Source organism: Theropithecus gelada, chromosome 10 (genome assembly GCF_003255815.1).
Source record: "Theropithecus gelada isolate Dixy chromosome 10, Tgel_1.0, whole genome shotgun sequence".
NCBI classification, from domain to species: Eukaryota; Metazoa; Chordata; class Mammalia; order Primates; family Cercopithecidae; genus Theropithecus; species Theropithecus gelada.
The window spans coordinates 67,006,244-67,033,523 of record NC_037678.1 but is presented as its reverse complement, the minus strand read 5'-3'; the positions used below and the strand labels follow the sequence as shown (position 1 = coordinate 67,033,523).

Here is a 27,280-nt window from a genome sequence, read left to right as displayed (position 1 = left end):
TGGGACTTTCAACCTCCTTTTTAGGACCAACATCTTCCAGAACCATATTAAATATCACATTCGAGTCAATAAAAAAAAAGTTTAAAATTTTATCATTTATTTTTTGATATTTGTGCACTCTTTCATCACCAAGCACATCTTGGCTGGATGTCTGTAATAGTCTTAACTAGTTTTACCATTTCCACTCTCAGTCCCCTATCTGTTATGTTGAAGTCATAGACATTCTCTGACTCTAATCCAACAAAATCCCAATTCTTATAATCCTATCAAAATGTATAACTTGCTTATTATGTATTTCTCCTCTTGGACTGTAACTTCAACAAGCAGAGGGACCAGATTAGCCTTGCTTCTGTGCCAATGCCTGGAAAATAGCATGTGTCTATTGATATCTGTTAAATTTATGAATGCTAGGAAAAGAGTAATAACTCAAGGATCCTCAGAAATGACCCAAATCTAGCTCTGACCTGCTGCTGAGACACCAAGAGAGAAGTAGGCTTTCTAGAAACATCAAACACAAAACACCAGTTTATCATCTCTATTATGTCCCCACCCCGCCACCCTTCCATTTGGGGCTAGTTGGGTGCTGAGAATGGAACAGCTGAGTCCACAGCTCCAACATTTTTCTGCCTGCTTTCTACCACTTGGGAGTCACCCTTTATAGTTTGTTTTCTTCTGTTTACTCCTTCTGCCAACCTCGATGTGCCCTAGCAGGGCACATTCTCTGTCCCTTAAGAAAGGCATACTCATTCCCATTTTTATAACTTAAAATTCACAGTATGTGAGAAATAAAAAGGAACTGAGTGACCATCTAATTCAAGTCCCTCGATCCAAGGCATAGAGGGAAGATGTGGTTTGGCTAAGGCCACGTATATGGTTAAGTGAAATGAAGACTGGAACTCAAATATTCTGATTCCTACCTAATCTCTAACCTTGGACTGTTGTTAAGACTTTTTTCTCTTTGAAAAGCCCCCTTTCTATATTCAATTGCAATCTGATGCAGTGGGCAAGAGTGTGGGTTCTGCAGTGAAATGACCAGGCTCCAAATACTGGCCTTACTCCTTCCTAGCCACAATAATGACATACTACAACACTAAATTGATGTCATATCTATATAACTTGGGCAAAATACTTAATCTCACTAAACTTCAGGTTCCTCAGGTGTAAAGTGGGGGATAGTATCTATTTCTTTAGATTAATATAAATAATGTATGCATGGTGCTTAGTACAGAGTCTGGAACTGCTGTGACCACGTGTTAGCTATTATCATTATCCTTCAAGCCTAGCATACATATGCTTCCCTTTTCATGATCTTTCCATACTCAACTTCTCACTCTGGGCTACTATATTCAATTCATGCCACACGACTGTATTCTGTCGATGTTTCTCCAGCTTCTTGCCTGTCAACTAAATGATGAAACTCTTCAGAATAAATACTGTTGCAGCTTCTCCTGCCACACAGCACATACCTGAGCACATAATGGGAATTCAAATATTTGAGGGAAGTTTGTGGCAATGTGCTGGCGCAAGCTTGTATGGCTTGCAAGAGCCACCTGTTATATGTTAGGAAATTGTGTAAGTAGTTGGCTTTGGTAAGTTTAAAACTACAGAAATTGGGCAACAGAAAAAGTAACAGCTTCCTTTCCCCTGCCAGCCAGTTTACCAGCATACTACTGTCAATAGGGAATCCCATTCTCTGCTACAAGGGAGTAACTTGCACTTCATTTTCTATGGCTGCCCTTCCCCTGCCTTGGGAGGTTCTAATTTTCCTATTCATAACCTAGAAGATTTTTCCTGGGTCCAGTGGGATCTAATTCAGTGCCAAATGAGCTGAAATTCATTCATCAGTCCCTAACACTTCCCTCTTCCACTTCCAAAGCCCTAACCAGGAAAGGCACCAGCCTGCAATTCCCAATTCCTTATCCACCCCAGGTAATGACCAGAAGTTGCACAGAGGCTGCAAGAACATGGTATAGAGGGCTGAAGGTCTGGGTGGCAGGGTCACTCCTTTAATAAACCAGTGTCATGCTCACACTCCTGTTGCCTACCTTGGCATGCTGGATCAATCAGCTCACAGATGCAGGATCAAGTCTTGAAAGCCAATCAGAAAATCCTCCATAGGCTTACAAAGGACCACCCATTGAACATGTTTTCCCATAAGATTGAAAAGACAAACTACACCGACCACCACCACTCTTCTTTTCCTTTCTGGCCTCATCAAAGGACACGGAGAAGGTAGACAAATTTTCTTATCCCCACTTCTCTAACTTGGGGATTCTCCAAATTTACAACAGCAGCTCTAAGGATATTCCTCATAGGTCACAAACTGAACCAAAATATGAAAATCCTTTCTATAAAACTACACGTTCCTTATTCATACATATGACTAAGGGCTACTGAATGGTGCTTATAAAGTGAAATTTTCAACAATAAATTTGGTTTAGATCCATGTAGTACTAAGGAGTCAGGCTGACACAGTATTTGGCAACACTACAAAGCTTAAGATGTGCACACAAAAACTAAAAGGTGGGAAAATATGAAAAAGAAAATGGCCACAAGGCTTCCCACTTTGCTGTACTGGGTGATGGTCAAAAACAAAAAACCGGAAGCCACTAATCTGACTCCAACATCCCCAAAGGCTTATCCAAAGTTGAACAAATCTAACCACTGTACAATTAACTCTTAAAAAATAACTTGAGGACAAAACTGGATATGGAGAACGAAGCAAACTGAGGAGGAATACATAGTCTTCAAAAGCAGGATGGGGGAGGTGAGGGCAATCTGGCTGCGCCACCTGTCACCCCATTAATCACCCCAGTTGATGTGGCTGAGCTGCCTGGCTAGGTGGGTGTCCCCTGCCTCTCTCACTGCTTCACATGCATCCCTCCTGAAGCTGCATGCTCCATCAAAGAGGACAACCATCCCTGAGACAGGAGGACTGGTCCTCGGTCAAGGATATACGAGTAGCTGTGCTCCCCTGCTAGAACCTGCAAACAGGCTCTCAAGAGTAGGATAGGACTGTAGTGGAGTGGGTGTTTTTCTCTGCCCAGAGACTCTGAACACACTAACACAAAGTCTTCATATGAGTACTTCAAAATAAGTTCAGGCTGGGTGCAGTGGCTCACACCTGTAATCCCAGCACTTTGGGAGGCAGGATCACCTGAGGTCAGGAGTTCAAGACCAGCCCGGCCAACATCGTGAAACCCTGTCTCTACTAAAAATACAAAAATTAGCCAGGTGTGGTGGTGCACACCTGTAATCCCAGTTACTTGGCAGGCTGAGGCAGGAGAATTGCTTGAACCCCAGAGGTGGAGCTGAAATCACGCCACTGCATTGCCGCCTAAGCAACAAAGTGAGACTCTGTCACGAAAACAAAATACAAACAAAAAAACAACAAAGTAAGTTCAGGTCTGCCTCTGCAATCATAAGCCTGACTGTGGAGGCCAAGACGCCTCACCAATAGGCAAGGGCCCTCCACACTATAGTAGGAGTTGGCAAACTGAAAAGGCACTGGATCAGGGCAGAGCTCCTTCCCTAGCAGCTCAGAATCCATGACAAAAGACTGCTGCCAGTGGCCTCCCACTTTCCCTAAAAGTCAGGGAGGGGATGGGGATGCCTGTGGAGTCATACAGGCATCCATGATTAAAACATCTTTGTTTTCCCCTATTATTTTTCTTTGTCTGGATTACCCCACCTATAAAGTAGGGATAATAATGTTAACTTTACAAGGTTGTGAGGATTACATGAGGACAGTCATGGAAAGTATCCCCTGGCCGGCACAGAGTAAGTACCCAGTGTCAACTGTCCCTTTCGGTGCTCACAAACAGGGAAGTACACCTTTGGGTCCTTCTGCAGTATCATTAACTCCTTCTCGGTTCATGGGACCAAGGAGGAGTGGATCCAGGAGGAATGCTTCTGGTCCACCTGCTCCAGGATATAACTAGCAGGACAGGGACAGCCCCCAAAGGAGAGATGACTCTTCCCCTTTGAATTTCTCAAGCCACAGTGTGGAATCACTGCCACACTAGGGAAACCAGGAGAGCAGTACCCAGATCAAAATTTGGAGCTCCATTCCTGGTCACTTTAGTTTAAGGTCCAAACTCAGTACAGATTTCCAGAAATCGAATGGCTAGGTTCATACAATCACAGAAGCTTAAAACCAGACACAAGCTTATCTAATTTAATCCCATATTGTAAAAGAAACATTGAGGCCAGAGGGAAATAATGTCCTAAGTCACATAACTGATGGAACCATGAATCAATTCTGAGAATGTTATTTCTATATCCAACCATTTTAGCAACAGTTCACATTTTGTAATTCACCCCAATCTGAAATCTACCCTGCCACTAAAAGAGCAGTGAGACTCATATGGTCTCCCCTCATGATCTATGCTAACATTAGCCTTGCACAAAGATGGAATATAATTCTCCCTACTTGTCTGACTGCTGGGGCAGGAAGGTAGGAAATCCTGGACTCCACATTTACAGGACTTGATCAAAGGAATAAATTTTAAGTAGCAAGCATGCATAGTGCAAACAAAGTAGAACTCACCTCTAAAAAATGTGATCTGTATCAAAATTTTCAAAGGACATCTATAGGGTAGTCAATTCTGCCCCCATCCCTCCCGGCTGAAATCTACATTCTTTTAATGCCTATCACCGGTGGGGTGCCTGCGACAACAGTATTATATCGCCTTCCTGATGATCTCCAGGACTGAGGCATCACCAAATACCTGTGCATCTACGTGTGCACAGAAGAAGTGTATATCTCCTACAGCACAAAAGGAGATGAGCAAATGAACAAAAGCAGACCAGAGCTCTTGGAAAAGAAACCTATTTTTCATAATGCAAGCCCCTTACTCCTCACTGGAATAAATTCATTTGGGACATTGGGGAAGAGTTTATGATGGGTCTTCAGAATTTACATGTTAGAGAAGGCGAGAAAGCAAAGGAATATTTCAACAGGAAACTAAGCTACAACAAAGACTAGTTTACACTTGTTCCTGTCTAACCATGACTTAGCAAATGGCCAGAAAAGCCTCTACCTGATTCCCGTGGTATAGGAATGTACCTAGTTTAAGCACAACCGAGCACTTAGTTGTGACTTAAAACCCTCAACTGTTGAAGAACAGGAATCTTATTTTGCTTTTCCACCAAAGTGTAAGTGCTGGGTGCACAACACTGCAAAAATCTGTTAGTATGAGATACAGCTATGGCTAAGTTGTACATTCATGTGAAGTTGTCTTAAAAGCTTGAAGGTGACAGGTGTTTCCAATTCCAATCTGTCAATTCAATGGTCATAGAAGTAAAGCAGCATATCTACATCAGTAATCAGTAGTTGCATTAACATCCATCGCTTCAGTCAGTTACAGAACAGGGACCCTACTGGTCCCACAGGCCAAACCATAGAAGGGAGTTATGTATAAAGGCTGTGCTACTCTCCAGCCCCCACTGCAATCTAATGTGTGGAGTATAGTGGAGAATAGCATTAACAACTTCCAAGTGGGATCAAAGAAAAATCAAGGCAATCAGAGGCAACAGCACTGGTACCAGTTGGTGTGATTTAAAACCTTTTAAGAAACTGAGGCCAGGCATAGTGGCTCACACCTGTAATCCCAGCACTTTAAGAGGCCAAGGCGGAAGCATCCATCGCTTGAGCCCTGGAGCTCAAGACCAGCCTAAGCCACATAGTGAAACTACCCCTCCACTCCACTACCACCTCTCCCCTCGCATTTACTTGTCTCTACAAAAAAAATTTAAAAAAAAAAAAAAAAAAATTAGCTACTTAGGAGGCTGAAGCAGGACTGCTTGAAACCAGGAAGTCAAGGTTGCAGGGAGCTGATTGTACCACTGCACTCCAGCCTGGGCGGCAGAGTAAGACCATCTCAAAACAAAACAAAACAAAACAAAAAACAACAAAAAGAAACTAAACTCCTTAAATCATTTCCACTGTGTGACTTGTGGTAGCACAATGTGGTTATCATTTGATATGAAGCACAAACTCTAAGTGACAAGGCTTTTTTTTTTTTGAGACAGGGTCTCGCTATGTTACTTGGGCTAGCCTCAATTCCTGGGCTCAAGCAATCCTCCCACCTCAGCCTTCCAAAGTGCTGGGATTACAGGTGTGACCCACCACGTCCAGCCTGACAAGTCTTTTCCACTAATCAAAAGCTATGAGTGAACTATTCCCACCCATTAGGAGGCTGGGGCTAGAGACAGCAGTGAAGGGGCTTCAGTCTAAGAGTTTTCAGTCCTGGTTACGAGCAGATTTACTATATAAGCAAGCAAAGGGAGGAAATGAACAGCAGCAGAATGGAGGGAATGAACCATCAAGTAGCCCATTTGAATACAGTACAGCTCATTCCTAAAAAGAGTTAAATTCACTCAACACCTTTGACTGTTCATACTGAATTATGTTCTCTTGCTGGTCATTGCTCCATAACCAAACAGTCATCTTCTCCTATTATGAAATGGCAAATCATCAATTAAGAAAAATGACTTGAAACTAGTAGTTACTAAGATCAAAATTCAGATGCCTGGAACAAATGGGGAGCCAATTCCAATGTTCAGCTGTGCCATTTACCACTTCTCTATGATATTTGCCGAGTCTCTATGCCCTAACCTTCAACATTTTCTTTTAATTAAAAAAAAATACAGAGCGCTTCACAAATTGCATGTCATCCTTGCGCAGGGGCCATGCTAATCTTCTCTGTTTCATTCCAGGTTTTAGTATGTGCTGCTGAAGGAAGCACACCTTAAACATTTTCACTGGAAAGAGGTCCGTGGGGCTACTGACAGAATTCAAGGGATGTGGTTGACTTTTCCCAGCACTCTTTCCTGGCCCTAGACTTTTAGAGTGCTGCCCTTCTGTCCCTGGATCTGAAATGTTTATGTCAGGTAGCTTTTTTCTCCTTCTGGACTCCAGTGATAGAGCAGTATGTAGAAGAGCATACCACCATGGTTGCTCACTGCTAGTTATGTCGATCCAGAAAAGGAGTCATACTCTAGGATGCTTTTGAGACTCTAACACAAAGCAGCCAAAGCAACAAGAATAAACTCAAGAACAGCATGGCAAAGAATTACCATTTACCAGCTGGGCACGGTGGCTCACGCCTGTAATCTCAGCACTTTGTGAGGCCCAGGTGGACAGATCACGAGATCAGATCGGGACCATCCGGGCCAACAAGGTGAAACCCCATCTCTACTAGAAATATAGAAAAAAAAATTAGCTGGGCGTGCTGGCATGCACCTGTAGTCTCAGCTACTGAGAGGCTGAGGCAGGAGAATCGCTTGAACCAGGGAGGTGGAGGTTGCAGTGAGCCGAGATCGCGCCACTGCACACCAGCCTGGGCGACAGATCGAGACTCCATCTCAAAAAAATAAAAATAAAAAAATTACCATTTACCTGAGCAGGAGATGAACTTACTTATGTTGTTGAATAGAGAAGGGTTTTCCCAGAAAAGTCACTATGACATCAGAGAATTGTGCTACTACCACTCTTCCCAGAACATTTTACAAGTCAAAATGACCAATTTTATACTAAAAAGATGAGACTGAAATACAGCTATTTTTAATTAAAAAAAAAAAAAAAAGGAAAGAAAGCCGTTAAGTTTAGATTCTACCATATCCCATAAAAGCTCTACTTTTGGGAGATTGGTGATGATGCACATAATTGATAAACTATTTCTTGCTGTAAAACACTGGAAAGCAGGTAACAATGAATTACATAACTATCTCTCCTGAACAAGAAAAGGAGACATATTATCACACAGTCCACCCCTTTCAGATGGTAAAAGCCATTCTGGATATCTGTAGACAGCTGATTTCACTCAGAGATTTGTTCATTGTTTAGTCAAACCCTGATTATTTAATAATGGCTCGGCTACTACCTGGAATTATGGATGTCTAGCCCCCTCTAAAACACGCTGGGTATCCAAATTCTAATACAAGCTAAACTCCTTCAAGATAAAAAGTTTTCAACATTTTTTAAGAGCTTTGTTTGCCAACACATCACACACATAAAATTCTGAAAAGGTGGATACTATGGACTTAAACTAGAATCAAGTTTCCTCCCTGTTGTTCCAAGTATCTTCTCTTGACACTTCAGCATTAGCAGGCAAGGATAAGCAACAATTTTACCTCTCCAAGATTACCAAATCTACCTTTCCAAAGGTACAAAATATTTTCAGGTTTAAAAAAAAAAAAAACCCTTACAAAATAATAATATAGCTCAGTACTTTTGTGCAGTTAAAGCATTAAAAGCATCAGCCTGTTTTATTTTTTGACAAGTTTATTGAACAGTATTCAAGACTTCATCTTTATAAACAAAAACCTCTGCTGAATGATGCCAAGGCAATACTTGCTGGCAATGATGTGGCCATATTGGCAACAAGCCATTTTATTGTGTTTGGTTTCTAAAGTCTGGACTACTATAGAACTGCCAGTAAAACAATTTAAATGTGGCAATTTTGCAAGGATGGAAAATAATTTTTAAAGTGACCACTTCCAGAAATTCTTTCCAAGAGATATGACTAGCAGCAATCTTACATTTTCTTTACTCATTTCCCGAGTGTTCTTAAAATTGATGAGATTTTATTTTTACACACTTGGCCCATACCTGTACACAACCACAGACTCCAGTAAAAGGGAGCTGGAGTTTAAGGCTTTCATGCATCCTTATTTTTATGCGAGGTTGACTATTTCCACCTAAAAATGTGTATGTTTGCTTACTTTCATACAGTCCTAGATTTTCATCCAGTGGGTTAAGACTGGCCTTAACTACATAGAATATTACTATCTGAAATTTTAAATAAAGTTTCCTAATCGAATTTTCATTGTTGATGCTTTGACAACTTGGAGTACAAAGCTAGGAACTACATTTCACTTAACACTGTTTCATTCTTTAAAAAGCCACTAATAATAATTGTACATCCAAACTACAGTGTAAACACAAAACACACCTCCAAATTATGCTTGTAAACTAAATGTTTCACTAAAGTTCAGAAAAGTTTACAAATTTGCTTATTTATGACATACATTTGTAGATTTCTCTAATCCTTTAAATCAAAAGAAAAATGAACACCAATAAAAAAAAATCAGAAGGGAGAGGAAAAAAAATTAAATCTAATGGAAAATATTATCTTCCATTAATGTCAGAATCACCAAAAGCAGACAATAAAATTTACACATAAAATTGAAAATATCAAGATAGTGTTTACAAATGCACACAACTTTGAGCAAAGCTTTACAAATCCTTCATACCATACAAAGCAAATGAGAAAATAATGTCAATTCATTTCTACCCCAAACCTAGTTCTTAGGAGAAAATTCGCAGGAAGAGAGGTATGAGTAGTTTCACAGAATACATTTTCAAGAATTTTTTAAAAACTGAAACTCCAATGCCCAGAACAAGATAAACAGTATCCTTAGCAGTTAGCACTGTTAATAAGTCTCAGATACACAAAAATCAAGTTCCAGAGGGCAAAGCATTTAATTACATTCCACAACGAGCACTGTTGTGATTCATATAAAACATAGTTCTCTCCAATTTCTACACAAACCGCTCTTTTCTTAATTTATTTAATTAGATGAACAATGGAATCAAGTTTTCCTTTTCAGCATTTATCTAAGATGTAGAAATAACAAAGTAGTTGCAATAAAGTGTATGAAATATTTAATAAGAATGTACGAACATATAACCAAAATAAACTGTGAAATAAGATAAAAGACTTTCATCTTCAAACAACCCATTTTTCTAAAATGAAAATAGTTTTCCAATCGGGAAAATATCTGTGGTTGAAATACAACTCTCAAGCAGTGCTGAAGTTTTTTGCATTGTCTTTGGAATGAGAAATGATTACTTAACATTAACTTAAACAGCATATACAAACGTTATATTGCTTTTTAAATTGAGGAGGCAGTATCTAGTGACCTGTCAAAGCCAATTTGTATTCATGAATTGTCAAAAGACCCACAACACAGTCACCTCTTCTTTGAGTCTAAACAATCCTTCCCTTAAACAAAAATCCTGTACTGACAATCCTCTAAGATTGTAGTGATAAAAAGCCTTTTCAAATCTTATCAAATGAAACTGTTGCCACTCTTAAATCTAAATTACACAACCGCTATATTTCAGTGTTCCACTGACTCACAACACCAAAAAGGCACTGTATATTATTTTAATAGGAAAGACTTATTTTAAAAGACTGACCCCTTTTTTAAGTACACTGATTTGTAGGAAATGTTGGGGATGTTTCAACCGAAGACAAAGGGGCCATGTAAAAGACAAAATTTGTTTTTCATGATCTCTCATCTACCTCCCCTTCTGTATTGTTTATAATATAATGTGATACATTTTCAGAGCACTGACTAGGGAAAGTAACCATAATTAGAGCCTTGTAAGGCAAGTGTTCTCATGACAAGTAACCATAATTAGAGCCTTTTATGACAGTGAGAAAATTTGTTTTTCTTATCATCTCACCTATCTCCCCTTCCGTATTGTTTATAATGTAATGTGACACATCTTCAGAGCACTGACTAGGGAAAGTAATCATAATTAGAGCCTTGTAAGGCAAGTGTTTTCATGACAAGGACACTTACCAACCAGAACTCATGTGGTCCTCCTGCCTTAGTGTCCTGAATACCAAAGAAAAGATTATGAAAGGGTCAAGAATCTCAATTTTCTCCCCTCTGGCGGCTGCACTTGTACTCTTGTATGAAGACTTTTAGTCAACAGGCTCCTGATCGAACAACTATGCCAAAAAGCCTCCAAATAACAGGATTAACACATATCAATCTATGAACCAGCACATGGATCTTTTATTCTATAATACTACTGCTATCAAAGATAATTTCAACTTCAGTTTTAAAAACCTAGATATAACACTTTCTTATGAATGGGCCCCTCTTTGTTTAAAGGCCAAAATTTCACATAAATTGGGACAGGAGGAAACTGATACTACAGTTAGTCCATCATGAACAGGACTTCAAATCAAGTATCTTAAACACATTATTAAAAGTGGTTTCTGGTTTTTGATACCATCCAAACAACATGAACAATTTTTAAACTGACTAACCTAAATCGTGGCGGTCAAACCAAAAAGGCTCTGGTAGGTAAAGGACTCCATAGTTTATTTTTGTAGCAAAAGTCTTATTCCACACAGTTTTAAGTGTGACATTAGAAATCAAAGTTCGAGGTTATAGCACAAACCAAGTGTGGACTTTTATATTTAGGGAAAAAACCCAACAAAACAGTTCTGCTCATTTACAAATGAGTCAATTAGACAAACAAAGCAGCAACTTCTGAAGCAGGACTGTCTATACAGCAAGGACCCTTAAGAAGCAATAAAGGTACATACAATGAATCTGTATACAGAAATTTTATTCAATTTTAAAAGAAAATGAGGACTTTAGACAAAGCTTTACCCTATAACAAAGCAAATCTGTCCAGCTTTAAACCAAATTCTGAGAGTAGCCAACTCCTATTTTCAGCAGCTGGCAAGAGCACCCTCAATGAGTTTTACTGACATTTCTATTTTCTTCATCCCATATGGTATAAAACAAAACCAATCTAGACTCCTTGATAAGCTTTATGTGGTCATTTGAGTTTTACAAATGGTTTCTCTAATGGTATGCCAAAATCATTTATGTGTTCTCTCCAGATAGCTTTACTGTAACATACAGCAATGTTTATCCTGGTGAGTCTTCTGTAAACAGTCAACCAATGCTCTATGTTATGGAAACCAAGCTATATGCAATTGAAACAATCCACAGGTTCTAACCTGGAAATACTAGGAAAACAATCTGGATGCATTAATCACAGCAATATGAAGATCTACCCTATAAAGAATGATGTGAATGGCTACCCTAACACAAGTTTTACTTTTCTTGAACCTATAGGCCTGTCATTTAAGTCAATGACAGCAGCTGTGGCTTCATCCCGAGACTCAAAGGCCACCATGGCTTCACCTGTGGGCATACCTTTTTCATTGTATTTTAAACACACTGAGCCTGGGATTACTTGATAGCCATAAAAGAAATCTAAAATCTCATCAATAGACACAGTAAAGGGCATGTTCTGCACTTTAATTACTGTCGGTCCTGGTTTTCCAGAACTAGATGCAAAGCCAGGGGGACCACCAATATGGATTGGGCCAGGGCCAGGGCCAGGGCCAGGGCCAGGCCCAAAAGCTGGTGGCCCACCCAAATGCCCAGGGGCACTTCCAAGACCAGGAGGGCCACTTCCAAAACCAGGAGGACCGCCTAAGCTACCAGGGCCATTTCCAAAATTCTGAGGGCCCCCTCCAAATCCCGATGGCCCACTTAAATTGTTTGGTCCACCTCCAAAACCCGGAACATCCAGTCCTAGACCAGGCAAACCACTGTTTCCAACTGAAGGCATACCAGGCCTAGCATCACCAAAGGCCCCTCCTCCTAATCCTGGAGGAGGGATTGGTGGCCCAAAGGCATTTGATCCACCAAAATTACCAGGAAAGTTAAATGGAGGCCCATTGTTGGCTTCCTTTGATCCTACGGTCAGAAAGGCATGCTCTTCACCTCCTGCACTAGGTATTCCTGCACTGGGCATTCCCGCACCGGGCAGTCCTGCACTGGTTATTGCTGAACCAGGCAGTCCTGTGCTGGGCAGGCCCGCACCGGGAAGTCCTGCACTGGGCAGTCCCACACCTGGCAGTCCCGCATTGGGCATTCCTGGAACTGCAGGATTACCTGGCACAGGCATCTTTAATCCCTTTTTTCCTTGGGCAGGGGGATTTTTCTCAATCTCTCTCATATCTTCTAGGGTAACTACATGAACAAAAGCTTCTCTCCCATTAAGTTTTTTACGGTGTAAGCGTTCAGACTTACGTGCATCATCTTCATTTTTAAACTGAACCAATGCCTGTCCTAGACCTTGCCCATTGTTATCAACAAGAACATGTACAGCATTTTCATCCACTGGGATTCCTTCTAGGAACTGAAGAACATCCATCTTCGTAATGCTGAATGGAATATTTGTTATGTGGGCACAGACTTTGGCAGAGTTGACATCCCCCTCTGGATTTAGCATCATTTCCCTCTGGTCATAGCTGAAGTTCTGCAGTCTTTTTCGAATCATATCTATCTTTTCTAGCATACCTTTCTTAGTAATTGGATGAACTTGAATAAAGCGATTGCCCATGTACTGTTTATGACGACACAGAGCAGCCTTATAGTCGGCCTCATTTCTGAACTCTACAAAGCCTTCACCAGTTGCTTTCCCATTGGGTCCATAAGCTATATAAATACTATCTTCCACAATATCCAGCTTTTTAAAAAAATCAATGACATGTTTGTTTTCTGCTTCAAATGGTAGCCCTTTCAAGTAAACACAAAAACCAGCCTCATGTGGTGATCTTGACCTTGATCTTTTCTGCCCACTGGGCGATTTTGACCTGGGAAGTGTCTGAGGAGGGGGATGACTTTGTCCAGAAGGTCCCATATTTTGCTTAAAAGTGATATGGCCTCCAGCAGCTACCCACTGTCTTTCTGTGGCAGGGCTAACTTCCACATAGCGTTGAATCATCAGCATTCTGTTTCGTTTCAAAGCTTCAAATGTATCTTGAGGGGAGAGAAACTTAACCAATCCATTCCCATTATTTCGACCTACATGATCTTTCAACAAATGTACTGCATCAACACGGAGCCCATGGAAAAAATCTCTGACATCATTTTCCATTGCAGAAAAGGGCATTCCATGCACACTGACATATAGATCATCAGGGTTGATGGGGAGTGGCTTCACACTGCTCTGAGAGTTCATCTGGATAGGGTTAACAGGATTCAATGGACCAAGAAACATAGGATTCAGGTTATTGTTCAAATTCATAGGTGCTCCAGAGCCATTCATTCCAGCAGGTAGAGGTGCCACAGGTGGCGGATTCAAGGGCGGCATGCCCGACATGGGTGGCAGTGGGGTCATGGGTGGCACAGAAGGAACTGGGGGAATCGGGGGCACAGGAGGCACAGGAGGTAATGTAGGTACTGGAGGAGGAACTGGAATTGGGGGAATGGATGGCATTGGTGGCAGAGATGGCATTGCTGGAATTGGAGGAATTGGTGGCGGCGGGACTGTGTTCATTGGAGAGGCTGTGCTTGGAACGGTTGAGCTAAACGTTGGGCTCCCAAAGGAAGCTCCCATATTTGGAGGAGCTGTTCCTATGCTGGCTGTGGAAAATGTCTGTATGTTTTTGTTGCTTTCATGAACAGAAGTGGTGGCAGTAACTACACTGGGTGAAGGATTATTAAAGTTGGATACTGTTGTGGGCAAGTTTACCCTGCCACTCATTCCTGAGCTAGGTGGTGGTCCTGATCTACTGGCATTTGCTGGTGGTATATCTAAGTTGGCAGTTTCAAAACGCCTACGACTCAGTTCAATCATATTCTGCATTTCCGTTTTACTACTCAACAATAGTGTTACTTTTGACCCTTTAATTGTACCACCTGTGCGCATCATACCAAGCCTTGCATCTTCATCAGTGGCAAAAACGATGAAAGCCTCACCCAGTTCACCCCCTACAATATGCACGCCCCCATCAGGAATGGTCAATCCAGAGAAGAAGTGGCGAATGTCCATGGTCCCCGCCACAATTGGGAGACCTTGCAAACGGATGACCACAGCCATGCTGCGCTGAAACCACACACACCTGCAGATGAGAAAAGGCAACGGCCAGGTCAGACTCCTGTTTATCACACCAAGTTTTTAGCTACAAGAATGACCAGCTACCATATTAGGCCCTCAAATAGTCCCTGAAGCTATCACAGGCAATGTCTTTAATTTAGATATTCTAAAAACTGAACATTTCGTGCCATTTACAATGTAAAACGTAGACAATTTCAACTTCCAGAAGGCATTAATTTTGGAAACAGTTCAGTCCCAAGACTCAAAAAGTTCAAGAAAAAACAACTGTAGGACAGTAAAATACATATACATCATTCAGACCACTAATCATTCAGTAAGATTTAAAAGAAATGTGTAAGTCAAATCAGGAAACAAAGTTTAACAATCTATAGGGAAAAAGCATGTAAAGAATATATCAAAGTTAATATTAAAAACTGATTTCGCATCTTCCCTATATTCTTGACAATTTCATAGAATTATCAAGAGTGTGATTTTATAGAGCTCAGTCTCAAAATCCAACAGAAGCAAAAAACTAGAATACTAATGAACTGTAAATAATACTTAAAAGTAGATTCAAATCTTAAATGAGAACTGGTTCCATTATTTTATTCATCCTAAAACTTTTCGATCTGCCTTATAGATTACAAAAAACTACATATGGAATTATTTATTATAAACAAGGTTAAGACATACTAAGAAGCCAAAAGAACTACTGAATAGGATAGACAAAATCTGAGTTACCTTTATTCATTACCCCCAAAAGTAGAACCTGGTTATAGTCCCATTCACTGTGACTATTTTAATTAAAACTCAGGTCCAATGACTCATAACCAAATCCTCTATTTAATAAAATTTTTTAAAGTATTATTTTCCCCTAGGAGACGGCTGACAATAAAAATATTTTTTGTTTTTGTTTTAGAACCAGAGTGTGAATTACTCAGTGGTTGTTACAGTCTTGGATCTACGCCACTCCTGTACGATCTCTGTGATCTCCTTAGATCATGCCTGTTTTGACATAATCAAAAAAGAAATGTTCCCCTCAAATTTCAGTTCTAAAGGCTTCTAAGAGCAAATCCAAGGGCAGCCCTTTGGAAAATGACACAAACCCAATTATTGAGACTGGGAAACATATTACTTTGAAATTAAGGTGGTCAATAACATAGGGTGTTTTCCAACCCATCTGAAAAGTCAACTTTTATTTATTTATTTATTTTGAGATGGAGTTTCACTCTTATAGCCCAGACTGGAGTGCAATGGTGCCATCTCGGCTCACGACAACCTCCACCTCCCAGGTTCAAGTAATTCTCCTGCCTCAGCCTCCCAAGTCGCTGGGATTACAGGCATGTGCCACCACGCCTGGCTAATTGTTTGTATTTAGGAGAGATGGGGTTTCACCATGTCGGTCAGGCTGGTCTCGAACTACTGACCTCAGGTGATCCACCCTCCTCAGCCTCCCAAAGTGTGGGGATTACAGGCGCAAGCCATTGCGCCCCACCTGAAAAGTCAACTTTTAAATATAAGCCTATAAAATCAGCTCTATGACCCTCAGAAAGGTTATAAATTAATGAAGAGATACAGTTTTATCACTTCTCAAGAACATTAGAAGTGGCAAGTTTTTCTGCTATAAGCTCTAAGAATTCTGTAACTTCAATGTCAAATATTATATAAATACTAATTCAATGCAACAAAATCTGTATATCTCAGTATGACAATTGCCATATACAAACAAGAAACAAACTGTTTGGCTTTGACAGTTTTCTCACAGACACATAACACAAAAATAAAAGCCACCTTCAAATTTAATCCAGAAAAATGGACTAGCAAACAGAAAATGCTTTTTGTGAGGCCATCATAAAGCACCAGAAATTTGGGAAGGGTGGGAAAGCTTTTCATTTACAAACTTCAAGAGTCAACAAGAAAAATTAACGCTAAAAAACATCACACCAACAGTCTCTTTTCTTATTTACTATTTAGCAGCCTATAAGGAGGTTCATCAAGCAGTGTCCAAGTCATTAAATCAAATTCATATTCCTTGCTCAGTCTAGAATTATGTGGCTATATGCAAAATGCGATAGTATTTACTGTTCAACTTCAAAAACCGCTTAATCACTTTGTATAGGGGAAACATCATGGGCAATCAAGGTACTCAAAACAATATGAGAGAGACAGAGATATTAGTTTGCACTGGGACAATAAAACAGGAACTTGATATAGTCCCAAGAACACAAAAATTAAACACAGGGCTAAACTGACAAACACAGTTAAGTCTTCAAGCCTTTTTTTGTTAAGAGTAGGGATTTACTGAAACTTTGTACAAGGTACACAAGAATATGCTATTGAAAATCTGCCTCAGATTACCAGCTGGAAAGGGTGGAATATTAAACCAAAGTGGAATACAAGATTTATTTATAAAGTCATCTGATGAGGAAAATTGTTTCTAGCTTCCAAAAAATATGAAATAATATCTGCAGCCAGGTGCGGTGGCTCACGCCTGTAATCCCAGCACTTTGGGAGGCTGAGGCGGGTGGATCACCTGAGGTCAGGAGTTCAAGACTAGCCTGGCCAACATAGTGAAACCCTGTCTCCACTAAAAATACAAGAAAATTAGCTGGGTGTGGTGGCAGGTGCCTGTAATCCCAGCTACTATGGAGGCTGAGGCAGGAGAATCAATTGAACCCGCGAGGCAGAGATCACGCCATTGCACTCCAGCCTGGGCAACAAGAACGAAACTCTGCCTCAAAAAATAAAAATAAAACAACAACAACAACAAAAAAGTATCTGTTATTCTGTTACTAGGTAACTGTTTGACAGCTAAGTCATTTCAACCTAACTTGGGCCTATCTTAGTTACTTAAACAGGAGGGTTAGATTCCACTTGCTAAGGTTTCATTTAAAGTCTAAAATTTGTCCCAGCACTTTGGGAGGCCGAGACGGGCGGATCACGAGGTCAGGAGATCGAGACCATCCTGGCTAACCCGGTGAAACCCCGTCTCTACTAAAAAATACAAAAAAAAAAAACTAGCCGGGCGAGGTGGTGGGCGCCTGTAGTCCCAGCTACTCGGGAGGCTGAGGCAGGAGAATGGCGTAAACCCGGGAGGCGGAGCTTGCAGTGAGCTGAGATCCGGTCACTGCACTCCAGCCTGGGCGACAGAGCGAGACTCCGTCTCAAAAAAAAAAAAAAAAAAAAAAAAAAAAGTCTAAAATTTGTACTCTAAAACATGTTACTCAATATCTACACTTAAACTTTTAGGAAATATAAATAAACATACCAACAACAAGTATCTGTATTTGTAGTCTAAAATGCTACTAAGGAATAAAACAGCTACTTACTGCCTATCAGGAAAATAGCAAGAGAAAAACATCCATATAAATGAAATTGACCCCCAAAAGAACAACTATTCGAAGCACCCATCTACCCCACCCCCATCCCTCAGATAAACTTGTAAAAAACCACACCGGCCGGGGCAGTGGCTCACGCCTGTAATCCCAAAACTCTGGGAAGCCGAGGCAGGTGGATCACAAGGTCAGGAGTTCAAGACCAGCCTGGCCAAGATGGTAAAACCCCATCTCTACTAAAAATACCAAAAAATTAGCTGGGCGTGGTGGTAGGCACCTGTAATCCCAGCTACTTGGGAGACTGAGGCTGAGAAGTGCTTGAACCCAGGAGGTGGAGATTGCAGTGAGCCGAGATAGCACCATGCACTCCAGCCTGGGCAACGGAGTCCAGCCTGGGCGACAGAGCAAGACTCCGTCTCAAAACAAAAAACAAGCAAACAAAAACACACACACCCAATATAGTTGCTACACATATTTTCATATTTCTTAATAAGCTATCTCATTTTATTTTGTATAAAAACGAACTCTCTATTCAAAATCTCTTACCTGATAAAACAAGAGATGTATTTTCTTAACAAGAAGTAGAGGCCAAGTCAATCCTGTGGGCAACCAATTAAAACCAACTTTTAGACTGCAATAGAGAATAAACGGAGGCAAAAATCAATGCAGGAAACACAAAACAACACACACAGGCCACACTGTACATTACGAAGGCGAGTCTGAAACCACCAGAGTACTTCATTAGAATGCATATCAAAAAAAAAAAAAAAAGGAAAGACACCATAACAAAATCCTGCACATGCTTTTTATAGTTGGTATTGCTTTCAAATTAGAGTATCTCAAAATATTTATATATTTACATACATCAAGAGTGTCATAACTTAGCCCAGTAACGAATCCATTGAAAATTAAAACAGTCATAAAGCTCAGCTTCACAGCTGCTAATTGCTTTGATCACTTTATAATTAAACCAATCCAGAAAACTCCGTACAAGTCTATTTCCCCAGGTTCTCACCAAATTTGTGATGAAAAGGCACAAGTTCGCACAGTAACAATTCTTGGACAACTTAAAATAGCAATTCAAGGGTACTCATGGAAATTACTGCAATTATTCTTTCAATATATTTTATTTTGCACAAAATAGCATCCAACATCACAAACCAAATGAAGTATGAGTTCTTGCTATAAGGACTAATTCCACAGGAGCTCAAAATATTAACAAAATATTAAGGGAAAGTGTTTTTTCCTCTGACACCACAACAGTTCCCAAAAATTTGTAAAATTAAAAAAAATTAAATAAATAAAATAAAATTTAAAAGCACCCTAAAAATGCCTGACATAATAAGAGTATATCCCAAAATAAAAACAGGTCACTCATCTTTCACTGTCATTTCTTCAAAACTGGTGAAGTTATTAACAAGTCACAAGCATATATGACCAAATGCCTAGACAACTATATTCAAAGGTAATTTTTTACTTTTTATTTCTTTCAAAGGTCATGTTTTAATTCGGAGAAGAAATTCGTCACTGTTCAGTACTAAGATTACCAATAACTACTTATCCAAATGATGCTCATCTTAAATTAGTATCTTCCAAGACCAAAATACAACTAGTGACCTTAATATTCATCACCAAAAAGGAAAACAGATTTTTCAAAAATTCTATGTGATTTTCTAAAGGACAAACTATTCATCTTCTAGTCAACTACTCAAGTTGCTGAAGAACAGTGAGATTGTTTTGCCACAAAAAGCTATGCAAATATGTAATCAACACACTGAAAAACCTAGAGCATTGTATTAATCTTTCACATGTTGTAGAAATCTAGCCTAATTAAGTCTTTTTCTTTTTTTTTTTTTTTTTGAGATAGGGTGTCACTCTGTGGCCCAGGCTAGAGCGCAGTGGTGCGATCTAGGTTCATTGCAGCCTCCGCCTCCCTGGGTTCAAGCTATTCTCATGCCTCAGCCTCTGGAGTAGCTGGGACTACAGGCATGTGCCACCACCCGTGGCTTATTTTTGTATTTTTAGTAGAGACAGGGGTTTCACTATGTTACCCAGGCTGGTCTCGATCTGACCTTATGTGATCCGCACGCCTCAGCCTCCCAAAGTGATGAGATTACAGGTGTGAGCCACCGCGCCTGGCCTAGCCTAACCAAGTCTAAGGAGTTTAAAAATTCTTCGTTTAAAAGCCATATCTAGTAGTTTAACAAGTGACAAAGAGAAATGTGAAACAGAGAATGAGCAAGAGCATGAAGTACTGCAAATATTTATGTACAGGTTTGACTCCAGCAGCCACACAACAGGGTAACTTTCTAGTTTCTAGAACTTGTAATGAACATCTGATCCCTACTGGAGATTCCAATTCAAAAGGTCAGGTATGGGGCCAGGGTATATGCCTGAATATAAGGTAGGAAGGTTCCTCTCAGCCTCTTCCCTTCCAAACTCAAAACATACTGTATGTCCATCTTGGGAAAGACAAAGGTGGGGTCAGCCAGTTAAGCTCAAAAGGAACTCCCCAGGTCTACTCTCAAAAATTCCTAAAAGGTTACCAGAAATTACCTTTAAAAGGAAGTAATTTCTCATTCTCATTCCACAAGTTAAGGCTGAAAGGCCCAGCTGAATTTGGCAAATGCCTAGTTCAAGTTTTATGTGTACAACTTAAAGCACAAAATCAATCTAGATAGAAATTTATGATTCTCTTCTATTTCAGCAAAGGGGAATACCCATCCCACCCCATACCAAGGAAAAATAATGCAGAAAGTTGATGCTACAAGTCAGAACTTCACAACCCTTGGTATTATACCTCTTCAAAAGGGAAAGGTAAATGGAAATAGAACTGAAATACTTCTGTTTTGACACCTCACTTTGTAAAGACCACAAGAATTTAATATAAGTGTCACTGTTTTCCAGGAAACTGCTATTCCTGTATTCTAAATGTCAGCTAGCGACTGAATGCAGGATTTTAAAAATCCACCCCATTCACCTAAAGCTTTGCTGAACTTTAGAAGGGTAAGACTAAAATAATAACTACACAGTAAAACATCTAAAATACATATTATATCTATACATATAGCATAATGATAGGAAAGGAGAAAATGGGCCTGATTTGTCATTAAAGCCACTGACATACTTCAGAAGATCTAAAACAAGCAGCTGGCTTTAGTATGTTTTCCATTCGTAATAGGAATTAGTCCTAACATAAAGGCTTGCTTCAACTTGACAAAATACCAGATGCATGCACAAATCACAAGTATCTGCTACAAAAATTTAACATATTATGACAAGACAGACTTTTGTATTTAATAGCCATTCTAATCACTTGGAATTTCAGGAAAAAATGTCTGACAACAAATCTCTTCATCAAGAAGTCAAGGCACAAACTAAAACGACTATTTTCACTCTTCATCTGGTAGTAAACATCCAAAAGTGAACTTTAACTTTGTTCATTCATCACTCTAATCAACAAGAACCAGGGTACAGCACAGCTAGGTTCTTCGGATCCAAAAGAAACAAACCCTCAAATGTTCACCTCAGAGATAAGCAACAGAGAACCAATCACAAAGGGCACAATGCTAAAAACAGTAATAATCACATTATAGTAAACATTATGAAACAACCACAGTTTCAGCCACTTGATTTTGTTCCCCATTCCCAAATGGACCATATTTCAAAGTCTGGGATCATTCTTAATGAAAAAATTATTCTGACACTGATGGAGATGTATACTTTTTATAATGCATTGCTCAATTTTTCCATTAACCTCCATTCCGTACTCAAAGGCAGCAAATCAGAAGACATTTCTAAATAAGATATTCTTCCTGTCAAAAATATTAAGTTATTTTTCAATCCCCCCAAATGCCAACAAAAATGTTCACTACCTTCATTTTCACTTCAGAGCAAAATTATACTTCTAAACAACCACATTCACTTTCACTGTTTTTGAGTCTTAAAAGCTGGCTTCAAACTTAATTAAATTTTGTGCAAACCAAAAAGTATATGGGTGTGGTAGTAAAATCTGATAAAACTGTAGTTTAGACAAAATTATCTTTTCTGTTTAGTTGAAAACATTTAACAATATTCCTTTACTCCATGAACATTTACTATTAAGCACTTGTGTGCCAGACAAAAGATATAAAAGATATAGAAGTCTCTGCATTTTAGGGAGGGACATCTAAAAGCATCTTTTGTGCAATCAACTACTGACACTTGGTTCTTCCTACAACATCTACAGAAGAAAACATACATTCCAACAATGACAGAGTGGCTCTCTGCAAAATGGAGTAAAAACTATCAACACTGTCACTGAATTCCAGCACCTGGAACACATTGGCCCACAAAATCAAGTTTCACATCTAAAAATTGTACTAACAACTCCCAAGCTCTCAATACTCAGTCATCAAAACATTTGACGTGTCAAAGAAGGTGAAAGAATCCCAAAGAGTACTGGTATTAGCATGTAACAATACGTTGCAAGTAACTACACAATTATTTCTAAAGCTCACAGTTTTCATCTAACAAATTCGAACATAAGGAAAATGAAAATTATACATTACAATCCATAAAGTAATCAACATTTAATCGAGCATATGTGATATAAAAACGCATTCCCTGTTTCATTAAAAATCTGTCCAATAATATATACTAAGCACATCTTCATTATGTTTTGTATAAACACGCCAAACATTTCACTTTCTTCATAAATTACCATAACGTTATTTGAACCACCTGTAACAGTTCTTCCCAACTTCTTTTTATATTCTTGGAAAATGTCTGCACACACTTTCAACTAAATCCAGAAATCCTCCATTCTTTTCAAAACTACCAAATTTCAAAAACGAGTACAACCAGTCTTGTATTGTAGTTCTATAATTTAAAAAACAAGATTTCTATGTGTCCAGACTTGAGGGATTTTTCTCAACTCCAGATGCTCTGAGATGCATTAACAAAATCACTAGTTAACAAGGTCCCAGACAATTCTTGTTGCTAAGACTGCATTTTGCAAAAATTACACCATTTCAAACCATTCAAGCAAGAAGCTCTAAAAGAAATACTGCAGTCACAAGCCTAGCCTCTCCCTTCAACAAACCTTCAATTGCCATCACTTCTTTCCAGTGGGTTACACTGACTCTATTCTTGAATATTAAACGGTCCCTACCAACTTCCTCAATTTATATTAGGTTATCTCTGAGAATCCTGGAGCCAAGGAGGGTTTTAGGGCCCAGAAATCTCTTAAAAGTCTGCAATTCTCAGCATGACACCACGCAGATGAGTAAAGAATGGTTAGCACTTAATACTGAGTAACCCTCACAGGAGCCCCCCAGATTTGTCACTATAAAGCACACGTTGGAGGCACACAAAAAGCCCACACGTTTACAACCTAGCGGCTAAACCTCCTGCACTGGCGTCCATCCTCCTCACTAACCTGTAGATCCTCACAGTCCCTCCTACCACCCAATTCACGTGGCTGCAAACTAATGCAGCCAAGCTTCAGAGAAACTCAATTAACTCTCCATCAAAAGCATCCACCCTCCGCAGCCCACTGGATCTCGTCCTCCTGAAATGCCAGAGGATCCTCTCCCGAGGGAGCCCTAAAAGTGCTGCTCTCCGCAGCCCCTTCCCTACTGGGGGGACCAAAGCCTGGCTTCTCACTACAGTTCTCAGAGCCTCGGGAGGAGTACTCACCCTACCCCCTCACTTCCTAGCTTCAGACGCCTGCTTCTCAAAACTGCTACACCCTCGAGTAAAGCCCCTCCCCAGCAATGGACCTCGGAGGCATTTCACTGCAACCCCCTCCACCTTCAGGCCACGAAGGCGGCCGGTTGTGAGACTTCCTTTCTGAACTCACAGGAGTGTACAGACTATAGCTTCCTCCCACAGGTGTGACCTGGGTCCCCTTTTGCTGGTAGGCCACAAAGGCCTCCTTTCCATTTCGGGTCGAGGGAGTGTCCTCACTACGATTATCTCCCCACCTCCAGGAACACAGATGTAGTTATAACCTCTGCTTCACTGGGGGAGACAAGAAATCCTCCGTATTCGGGTTGTAGACGTGTTTTCACTGCAGTCCCCGTTAGCTCGCAGGCCGCTGAGCCAGCCAGCTCTGACCTGCCCCCTCTCAGACCACGGGGGCGTCCTCGCTACGGCCTCGTTCCCACTTCAGTACGCAGGCTCATTCTCTCTTGCGTCCTCCTTGCATCCCCTCAGATCTCAGAGGCGTAAGTGGCACCCCACTCCCCCTGCACTCCTGCCCCGACCCTTTGTGTGGGGTGCTAGTTGCCGCGGGCTCGAAGGCCTCCGAAGGCCCCGCCCCGGGCCACCAAGGGGCACCACGAGCCCCGCACAGCCCCGCCCGTTCAAGGGCTGCGGGAGTCTTACCGGGGAAAGCTGCGCGGCACCAGAACCCAGACCCCGAATTACCCCCCGCGCGAGTGCCTCCGCCCCGCGGCCGACAGCCCCAGCCCGAACGGCTTCCCGGAGCCCAACGCAGCCACCACCTCCTTCGCCGCTTCACAAAATGGCCGTCGACCCGCTCAGCGGCTCCGCGTTCCAGAAGGGGGCGGAACAGCGTGGTTGACGTCAAGGGACCGCGCAAGCGCGCTGAAGGTCTCGGGCAAGCTCCCGGAAGTTACTGGGTTTTGTGCTAAGAGGGGGAGGTTCAGTCCCTGCTTGCGACTGTTTGCGCACGGGACCGACCCTGGGCTGGTGGCCCTGCCTGGTGGGCTGGGTATGAATGTCCGGCTTGGCCTTTCACTGCAAGACTTTGTGCAGATTGCTTCACGTCTTCCAGTTCCCGCGGAAGGAGCAAATTGTGCTTACGTCTAAGTTTTTTGAGGATTAAATGGAGCACAACGTGGTGGCTAGTTATTATATCCTGACAAAACAGCCAAACCTGATTTTTTCGCCCCTTTTAAGAGTTTATGCAGGCCGGGGGCCCGGTGCGTGGCTCACGCCTGTAATCCTAGCACTTTGGGAGGCCGAGGCGGGCGGATCACGAGGTCAGGAGATCGAGACCATCCCGGCTAACACGGTGAAATCCCATCTCTACTAAAAAATACCAAAAAAAAAAAAAAAAACCAGCCGAGCGAGGTGGCGGGCGCCTGTAGTCCCAGCTACTCCGGAGGCTGAGGCAGGAGAATGGCGTGAACCCGGCAGGCGGAGCTTGCAGTGAGCCGAGATTGCGCCACTGCACTCCGGCCTGGGCAACAGAGCAAGACCCCTTCTCGAAAAAAAAAAAAAAAGAATTTAGACAGGACGGGCGCGGTGGCTCACATCTGTAATCTCAGCACTTTGGGAGTCCGAGAAGGGCAGATCACGAGGTCAGGAGTTCGAGACCAGTCTGGCCAAAAAGGCAAAACCCGGTCTCTACTGAAAATATAAAAATTAGCCAGGCGTGGTGGCGGGCACCTGTGGTCCCAGCTACTCGGGAGGCTGAGGCAGGAGAATCGCTTGAACCCCGGAGGCGGAGGTTGCAGTGAGCCCAGATGGCGCCATTGCACTCCACCCTGGATGACAAAAGTGATACTTAGTCTCAGAAAAAAACAAAAACAAAAAAAAGAGTTTTAATCTAGGGCAGGGCGCGGTGGTTCACGCCTGTAATCCCAGCATTTTGGGAAGCCGAGGCGGGCGGATTACCTGAGGTCAGGAGTTCAAGACCAGCATGGCCAACATGGCAAAATGCCGTCTCTACTAAAAATACAAACATTAGCTGGGTGTGGTGGCTAGAGCCTGTGGTCCCAGCTACCTGGGTGGCTGAGGCAGGAGAATCGCCTGAATCCAGGAGGTGGAGGTTGCAGTGAGCCAAGATAATGCCATTGCACTCTTCAGCCTAGGCAAGAGAGTGAGATTCCGTCTCAAAAAAAAAAAAAAAAAAAAAAAATTCAATCCATCGTGATCCCTCCACAGCTTCACTATAGCATTATTTTATTATAGAAAAAGCTATTCTCTGGCTGGGCGTGGTGGTGGCTCACACCTGTAATCCCAGCACTTCGGGAAGCTGAGGTGGGCGTATCATGAGGTCAGGAGATCGAGAACATCAGGAGAGCCAGACTCCATCTCAAAAAAAAAAAAAAAAAAAGCTATTCTCAAGCTGCTTTGGTCCTAGCCCCGCCCCTGAACTTCATGCCCCTGCTAATTAAAAGCTGGATGTGGTGGCTTAAGTCTGTAGTCTTAGCTACTTGGGAGTTAGAGACAAGAGGATCCCTTGAGCCCAGGAGTTCGAGCCACAGCACCCGGCCTGTTGTTTTTGAGACAGGGTCTCACTCTGTCACTCAGGCTTGAATACAGTGGTGCGATCAAGGCTCACTGCAGCCTTGATCTCACAGGCTGAAGCAATCGTCCCACCTCAGCCTCCCAAATAACTTGAACTACAGGTAGGCACCACCAAGCCTGGATAATTTTTTTATTTTTTTGTAGAGATGGGGTTTTGCCATGTTGCCCAGGCTAGTCTTGAATTCCTGAGCTCAAGCAATCCATCCACTTTGGCCTCCCAAAGTACTGGGATTATAGGTGTGACCCACCACACCCAGTCAAATTAACATAGTTTTATATGACTTTTTAATTAGAGGAAAACTGGTAATAGATCTACAACTCTACTATCTTTGCAACTTTTCAGTAAATCTAAAATTATTCTAAGTAAAAAAGATATTTTTAAACAAGAAAAATTCTATAATTTCATCTCCTCCTTCCACTGTCCATCTACATTTACCAAACTTTAGCCCAGTGGCTTTCAAACTTTCCTATCCCCCTGCTACTGGCAAGTATGAAGAGCAATTAAACTTTTTTGACCATTATCCACAATAAGAAATACATTTATAACCTGGTATACAAATTCAAATGTATCATCAAAATATATTCTTAAAATATGTATAAATGTACTCTTAACATATTCTCGCTTTTTTTTTTTTTTTTTTTTTTTTTTTTGAGGCGGAGTCTCACTCTGTTGCCCCCAGGCTGGAGTGCAGTGGCGCGATCTCGGCTCACTGCAAGCTCCGCCTCCCGGGTTTACGCCATTCTCCTGCCTCAGCCTCCCGAGTAGCTGGGACTACAGGCGCCGCCACTACGCCCGGCTAATTTTTTGTATTTTTAGTAGAGACGGGGTTTCACTGTGTTAGCCAGGATGGTCTCGATCTCCTGACCTCGTGATCCGCCCGTCTCGGCCTCCCAAAGTGCTGGGATTACAGGCTTGAGCCACCGCGCCCGGCCCACACCAGCTCTGTTTGTAAGCTAGAACCCATGGTGGGCACACAGTGCTCAATAAGTACTTGCAGGAGAATTATTAGGAAGGCCAACATCGGCGGGG

At 41.5% G+C, this 27,280-nt stretch overlaps 1 protein-coding gene and 1 non-coding gene across 14 annotated transcripts in view; both read right to left on the bottom strand.

Moving 5' to 3' along the window:
* The window catches only part of CPNE1 (copine 1), a 38,209-nt gene extending 13,655 nt beyond the window's left edge, over positions 1–24,554 (bottom strand). For 2 of the 13 annotated variants that reach the window (XM_025400716.1, XM_025400722.1), the window contains exon 1: positions 24,400–24,554. Coding sequence is in view for 4 of the 13 variants with exons in the window: in XM_025400711.1 (XP_025256496.1) it covers positions 11,870–14,656 (2,787 nt within the window). In the remaining 9 variants the exon portion in view is untranslated. Of the gene's footprint in view, positions 1–8,269; positions 14,862–18,534; positions 18,620–24,357 lie in introns of those variants that run through there. The other 11 variants (XM_025400713.1, XM_025400721.1, XM_025400711.1 and 8 more) reach the window with 11 other exon arrangements.
* On the bottom strand, positions 6,645–6,747 carry LOC112633944. Its single transcript, XR_003121693.1, has one exon. It is a non-coding gene; the product is annotated as a U6 spliceosomal RNA (small nuclear RNA).
* Positions 24,555–27,280: the final 2,726 nt, after the last annotated feature.